This window comes from Notolepis coatsorum (assembly GCF_963971535.1).
Source record: "Notolepis coatsorum genome assembly, chromosome: 11".
In the NCBI taxonomy this organism is placed as follows: Eukaryota; Metazoa; Chordata; class Actinopteri; order Aulopiformes; family Paralepididae; genus Notolepis; species Notolepis coatsorum.
This window is the reverse complement of record NC_140175.1, coordinates 75,929,126-75,936,729: the sequence shown is the minus strand read 5'-3', so window position 1 is coordinate 75,936,729 and position 7,604 is coordinate 75,929,126. Positions and strand designations below refer to the sequence as shown.

Here is a 7,604-nt window from a genome sequence, read left to right as displayed (position 1 = left end):
AATGAGTCAAAGCAGGATTTGTGCAACCTGGAAAAGTCAGGAGATAGATCTTTGTAATTGTATCCAGTGATATGCATGCAGTTCAGCTGTTAATAAATATATACATTTTATTTGTCTTTGTCAATATAAATGATTTTCCTTATATCTTTCAATATCTTATAAAGGGGTTAAAAAATGGTAAAGTTGACAATTTAGAAATGCAAAACGATGTAGGTTAGAGTTATCCTACCCCAGAAATAAACTCATATTTGAATTTCCCATAAAAAAGAGAGAGAGGGGGGGGGTGAGAGAGATGAGGAAGGGGCAAGAGAGAAAGCGAGCTGAGAGAGAGTGTGTGTGTGTGTGTGTGAGAGAGAGAGAGAGAGAGAGAGAGAGAGAGAGAGAGAGAGAGAGAGAGAGAGAGAGAGAGAGAGAGAGATAAGAGAGAGAGAGAGAGGGGGGGGCGGGGGTGTGAGTCCTCAGGCCTTGTGTGGGTGAATGTAACACGTTCCTAACGTGCATCACTCTGTTTTGAATTTGATGCAAATTTGCAATGCATGGGGGTCATCCTTTTGTGTTAAATGGCTGCATAAAGCAAGCATTTGTTGACTCTCATGTTGATAAGAGTATTAAAACTTGAAAAAGGTAGATAAGGTAGGTAATTTGCGATTAATCACGAGTTAACTATGGACAATCATGCGATTAATCAGATTAAATATTTTAATCGATTGACAGCCTTAAAAAAACACATGATATAGACGCCCCTCATGATGTCCTTCAAATTCATGTTGCCACCTGCGTAGCCTATAGCAGTCATGAAGGTGTTGAAGTCTGCCTCCTGGTATCACTATGACTGCTTCATGTGTCCTGCGTACAGTGTATTTCTCTGGTCAGTGAGCAGTAGAACAGACTTTGGGAGGTCTGACATTTCTGCTGACTGGCATATTAATAACCACAGGCCCATAATCCAAAGCTAAAGCAGGGCATGACGGGATATGGACATAAATGGATTATATCTGACAAGAGGATTTAGGTTACACCCCTCTCCTCATCATAGTCAAGTATAGCTAACTGTTTTTCAACTCATCTACAGGTTAAATAAACTTTGACCATATATGTCATCTCGTCATATCATCATATTATACTGGCGCCGTTTGGCAGATGATAATGCATGATTGGCAGGTCCTTTTTGTCATTGTTTTATGGCTTCAGTATCTGTGCTAAAGTGAGATCATCAGGTGTTGATTAGGTAGTATTTATATAATCACCAACTTAATAGTGATCAGCCTTTGTACAGTGCAGTAATATTGTATAAGTACATGCTGCCACATCAGTTAAGCTGTATTTTCACTCTGTATCACACTGAAGTCACATTGATACAACTCCTGCCCCCCCCCCCCCTCCCCCCACATTGTCTTTCCCCAGCTACTTCCTCACAAAGGCAAATGTGGATCCAATGTAGTATTATACAGTACCATAATAGATCTATACTTTACAGATTAATATTCAGAGTGCTGGTAATTTTTTATAATTGTATACAGGTATATGGAATATTACCACCTTCCTCTGAGGCATAAACACTCACCTATATCAGCCATATTTACCATAGACTAATTCCGGAGGATGCGTTATTTTCTACTAACTCTAAGCCTCTGAACTTCTCACCTGCGAGACATCTTTCACATTCACGTTCTTCTTGGTCTGAGCCACGTTGCCGACTATTCCGATATCAAGCGGGTAGACGATCTCGGAGTCTGGAGGGATCAGGCAGTGGTCCAGCTCCGACGTGGCGTTGACATTGAACAGCCTGGTGGCGAGCTCTGCGACGCCGTTCCGCTGCCGGTACATGAACAGGCTGCAGCGGTCGGCGTGGATGAGCGCGCTGATTCTCTTCAGGATCTTTAGGACCACCTTCTCCATGTTGACGTTTTCCTGCATGTCTTTGATCATTTCGAACATGATGTGGCTCTCTTCCACCTGGAGGAGGGGGAGGGGAAAGTAGAAGCTGCAATAAGCTGCAATAACAATATGGTTTTAACTAGAGATGTCCGATATTATAGGCCGATATTGGCATTAAAATGTAATATCGGAAATTATCGGTATCGGTTAAAAACAATAAATAAATAAAGAATTTTTTTATTTTTTATTATTTAACCTTTATTTACCCAGGCAAGCAAGTAAGAACAAATTCTTACTTTATTTATTGTCAAAAGTATGCATAATGTGTTCATTCCATGACAAGAGATATGTAATGTCTAGGGCTGTCCCCGACTAAGGATTTGGATAGTCGACTTTGATTGGCCGAAATTAGCCGATAGCAGTTGCGAATCCTCCTGGAAGCCAACGGAAGCCAGGCCTCCCCATTATTAAAATATGAATTAATATGAAATATGAAATATGAAAAAAAAATTATATAGTTTACAATCATAATAAAAAAATCATTATTTTTCATCTCTGTGTTATAATTTTAAATTGTTTCCCCCTCTTCTCCTTCTCACTCTCTCTAACACACTGAGACACAGTGCAGTCACTGAGGCAGTCACTGCAGCAGAGGAGAGGAGGCAGTGGGGAGGTGTCTTTCTCCAGCTTCCACCATGCGATTCATGTATGTGGAGTCCAAAACCAATACTAGCCAATCAGATTCGAGCTGACTAAAGCCCTTCCCACACCTTAAAACGGGTCCGTCAGCAGACTAAGTACTCTGGCCTCTGCACATTTGCCGCCCTGGAGGTGTGGGAATAGCTTTACTCAGCTCGAATCTTATTAAATCTAGCCCATGGAATAGTATAGCTGTATGTTTACACTTGAAATGTGTATTTTTATTTAGTGTATATATTTAGTGTATATTTAGTGTTTAGTGTATATTTAGTGTATATTTAGTATATATATATATATAAAAAATTTATAAAAAAAACAAATTTTAATTAAAAAGAAATTGGCATCCCCAGTTATTTTACCCACGCAATAGACTATTAGTCAACTATGAAAAAAAATATATATATATATTTTATGAATTTTTTATCATTCCATTTGGGCTGTGGGGGTGCTTAATGTCTGAAGGAGTCGACGGAAGGCTTCTTGTTCTCTGCAAAAGCATGCAATTGGTCCACTGATGGATACATCTTGATATTTGTCTAGTCTAGTGTGTTCATTAGACAGGTGAAATCCTCTTTCAGTGCCTCTGTGCCTGTTTTCTTAGGCAGTTAGCCTCTGGTATGCGTGCCATTGGCGTTATCCACGCGTCTAGGCCTCTTTTCTTTTGGAAAGAATGATATATATATATTTTTTTTATATTTATTTGAATTTTTTACATTCGACTAAGAGGTTGGCAGTCGACTACGACTCCTTTCGATCGATTAGTCGACTATTCGACTAATAGGGGTCAACCCTAGTAATGTCAATTACCTCAAATTATTCCGCGCATATATCGGTATCGGTTGATATCGGTATCGGAAATTAAGAGTTGGACAATATCGGTATATCGGATATCGGTAAAAAAGCCAATATCAAACATCCCTAGTTTTAATTCCGCCGACTGCAGGAAATCAAATAGGGTATCTTCCAGTCAATTAAAATATTATTATGTACCTGTACGTATCCCAAAGGCACATTCTCCACGGCCAAGAGATATCGCCCTATTTAAGCCTCAAAGGTCTCACATGGAGGTATTCAACCACATTACATTTCATTCAACTCACTCCTCTCACTGGTGTCTTACATTTAAAGACGCATGAGGTATATATGTAAACTATAATATGTTTTATATGATATTATTTCTCATTTACCTGGCTGAGCTCCTGGAACTGACTGAAATCCACCTGCGTCTCTGGGATTCCTGACGCCTTTGAGATGGAGCCGGCATTGAACTTCTTGGCAAAGTAGCCTTTGGCGAACACGGGGTTCCCGTCCAGGAACTTCTCCACATCTTCCTTTTTTGCGCTCATTCTTTCTTCGTCACCTTTTCTTCTTCCTCTTCAGGTCAAGAGTGAGGCTTCTCAACCTCCTCCCCCTCCACCACTAGATCCGGCACCCTTTCAAAACTAGCTACCTCCAAATCCTCCCAATGTCCCGACAAATAAAAAATAACCCCCCGCCTCCCCCAAAACCTACTTTTATTTATTTACAAAAACCACAAGCAATCGTTACAGAGAACCGGGGGGAACGAGAAAGCAGACGCATTCAACTGCCTGTAAAACCTATAATCCCCCCCCCCCCCCCCCCCTGGTGTGCGTTGAAAAAAAAGATGAAAGGTGAGTGATGTGGAGCGCAGGGCAGGGAGGAGGAGGTGGAGGGGGCTGAACCCAACAATCCCTCTGTCATCAGCAGATAGTGTTGAAGGTTAGCAGGGATCTGCCTGTGCTAAACTGATCAGCTGACGATGGCCCGGTAAAAGGCCTGCGAGGGGCCAACTGACTTGTTTTCACTTTAGTAGTGTGGTAGTGAAAGGGTTAATAATGTTAGTCCCGCATTTTCATCACACAGCTCCAGCAGATATTATGGGATGAGGAACCAGACCCCAGAGCAGGACACGGTTACAACTGTGGTCAGACTGGTTTGGGTCAGTGACTGTGAATATACACTGATGGAGTAGCCTATACAGTACATACTGCCCTGTTCACGCGCATGGATCAGTCCTGCATTACAGTGAGTCATAGAGGCTCCTCTGTCACAGGCTAGAGGTAACTCTATAGGAAGACTATAAGCTACAGTTCCAATAAACTATTTCACCCTCCTTTGCTGTCCTACAAAGCAGATGACGACGTCTCACTAGAGCCAGGAAAAGCCTTTTCAAACTGTACCTCTTAATAAAATGCAGTCAGTTAAAGACCGGAGTGGGCATCTCAACCTCTAGATACAAAGAGATACAGAAAGAGACATTATACATTTGTCAGTTGTCTTTTTTTTGTTTGCATTTGTCTCTCTTTGCCTTTGCCTGTGCTTGCGGAAGCTAGCATGGGCTACTAAAATGCCTATTCCTGTCCAAAGTAATGTATGTATTGCACACTAAAGCAGCGGCATTTACAGTAAATGCAGCATAACCCATGTTAGGGGGTTCCCCCACTCTGGATGAGATGAAAGGAGCCCATCCCTCCTAAAGCATATGTAGTCACATTTCCACATATTGTACACCATGACAGTGACAGTGACAGTGACATGACTCTCTCTCTCTCTCTCTCTCTCTCTCTCTCTCTCTCTCTCTCTCTCTCTCTCTCTCTCTCTCTCTCTCTCTCTCTCTCTCTCTCTCTCTCTCTCTCTCTCTCTCTCTCTCTCTCTCTCTCTCTCTCTCTCACCCCTCCAAGCTCTTTAAGTTCTAATTAAACAAGGCCTCCTCAGGTATAAGCCCTATTTAGTTAGGCCACTGGCTGATTATCTCAGCATCCATCTCTCTCTGCTCACCATCTCTCCTCTCTGCTCTATTTTATTCATGTCAATTCCATATTTAAGATGACATAGGAATCTAACTCTACACAACTCTACACAAAAAATTGGTTATTTTAAATAAGATAGTAAGTGTAATCCATAAGTAAATATGCATCCAATATGTATACAGAAGTACTCTTGTACAAAAAGGTGGTAGTTTGATGGTAGCTTCAGTTTTACCATCGTATTAGTATAATATTTGCCATGGTACTTGCATGGTAAACGTCATGTATCACTATTGTACCACTTTTTTACTTAAATAATACCATGGTGTAATCCAGTTCAATGACACAAATGGTATTTCCATTTTTGGTCACTATCATCATGGTAGTGGAAATGGTATTTCCATCATGGTAGTGACCAGAAAAGCATGGAAATACCATAAGGACAAGATATCGGTACAAATTACAGTTGTGAAACGTCTTCCTGTACAATCCATCACACTGATAGTTGTCTCAGGTATAATTAAGGACAACATATCCTGTGTTATGTCGGTACAATCTAAAGTTGTGAAATGTCCATCACCATCACACTGATAAGCTGTCTTTGTCAGACCAACCACCACCTTATATTACCTCGCTATTATACTGGAGTGTAGGAGCTTACCAAACCAACTCCCAGGACTGGCTTACATTGCATGTTCCTCAGGTTAATTCAATTTGGGAAAGACTGCGTTTAACATCTGTGCCTCTTATTCTTGGAATGAATTGCAAAGCACTTAGATAGATTAGATACATCTTTCAAAGATCTGATTTTAGAGTGTGTCGAGTGTAAATGTTTAACTGATTCTTTTTCATCTCTTTTTTATTTTATTTTCTTTCCTTGACTATTCGTTTTCCTTTTTCTGTAATCTCACCACCACTGAAATGAAGTTCTACCCCTCAATGTGTCTCCAAGGCATTAATGAAGAATGAATGAAAAAGATGCCACAGTCTGGAAGTACAGGGCCAGCAAAAACTGGTAGGCCTGTCCTGGATCAAAGTTTTTCAGAGGACTTTCACTTGTAGAACCATATTCTGTAAACTCAGACCCTACATCCACATCTTGAGCTGCAGAACACGTTGTGGCCCGTTTCTCAGCTGTATTCAATCGCTTTTTGTCGATAAAACGCCTATAGCAAGTAGGGCTGACCCCTATTAGTCGATTAGTCAACTAATCGGTCGAAAGGAGCCGTAGTCGACTGGTCAATCTCTCTAGTCGAATACAAAAAATATATATATATATATATATTTATAAAAACTATATATATATATATATTTTTTTTTTAATCATTATTTCCAAAAGAAAAGAGGCCTAGAAGCGTGGCTAACGCTAATGGCACACATACCAGAGGCTAACTGCCTAAGAAAACAGGCACGGATGCACTGAAAGAGGATTTCACCCATCTAATCTAATGAACACACTAGAATAGACAAATATCAAGATGTATCCATCAGTGGACCAATTGTATGCTTTTTGCAGAGGACAAGAAGCCTTCAGTCGACTCCTTCAGACATTAAGCACCCCCCACAGCCCAGATGGAATGATTTTTTTTAATAAATAAATATTATACTTTTTTTTTCTTTTTTGGTCGACTAACAGCAAATTTTGGCCAATCATAGTCAACTATCCAAATCCTTAGTCAGGACAGCTCTAATATAGCAAGTAGCGTATATGCATATAACATTGTTTAGAAACCTTTTTGCGAACTTTAGAAGGTGTTTTTTGTCAATTTTCGTCGAGATGTACTTTGTGGATGGCATGCTAATGTCACGTTAGACTTTACACACATTTGTTGTGGTCTGTAACTTGGCAACAAAGAGGCTGCTATTGGTCGAGCGCAGTGGTAATTTTGTCAGCGAAAATTATTACTATATATGGTCGTCAACGAAGCTTTTTCCCCCGACGACAACGAGACGTGACGTCACGTTAATGTAGATCATGTGACACTAATGTGACTAAATTATTTATACATGATCGTTGACTACATCTGAGGACACAAAAATGTACTTTACAAAAACCATGACGAATTCTCTCTTAATTTATGTTGACTAAAACAAGATGAGACAAAATAATTATAACTTTTAGAATAATTCACGTTATTATTTCAGCATTTCCGTTTCCGGCTAATCGATAGCTATTGCTCCGCACCGTTTATGTCCCACTAAAAGCCAAGCTACGTGAGGCTAAAAACCACGACCTAGGTCTCTCGTGACTACAGCTTA

General features: G+C 40.3%; 1 protein-coding gene across 1 annotated transcript in view; it reads right to left on the bottom strand.

The window, feature by feature from the left end:
- LOC311237157 (rod cGMP-specific 3',5'-cyclic phosphodiesterase subunit beta-like) overlaps positions 1-3,923 on the bottom strand; it is a gene marked incomplete at both ends in the record, with an annotated part of 77,939 nt that extends 74,016 nt beyond the window's left edge. Inside the window, 2 exons of the mRNA XM_084324963.1 lie at positions 1,645-1,956; positions 3,765-3,923. Coding sequence (XP_084181089.1) covers positions 1,645-1,956; positions 3,765-3,923 — 471 coding nt within the window. The remainder of the gene's footprint in view (positions 1-1,644; positions 1,957-3,764) is intronic.
- Between the last annotated feature and the right edge of the window lie 3,681 nt (positions 3,924-7,604).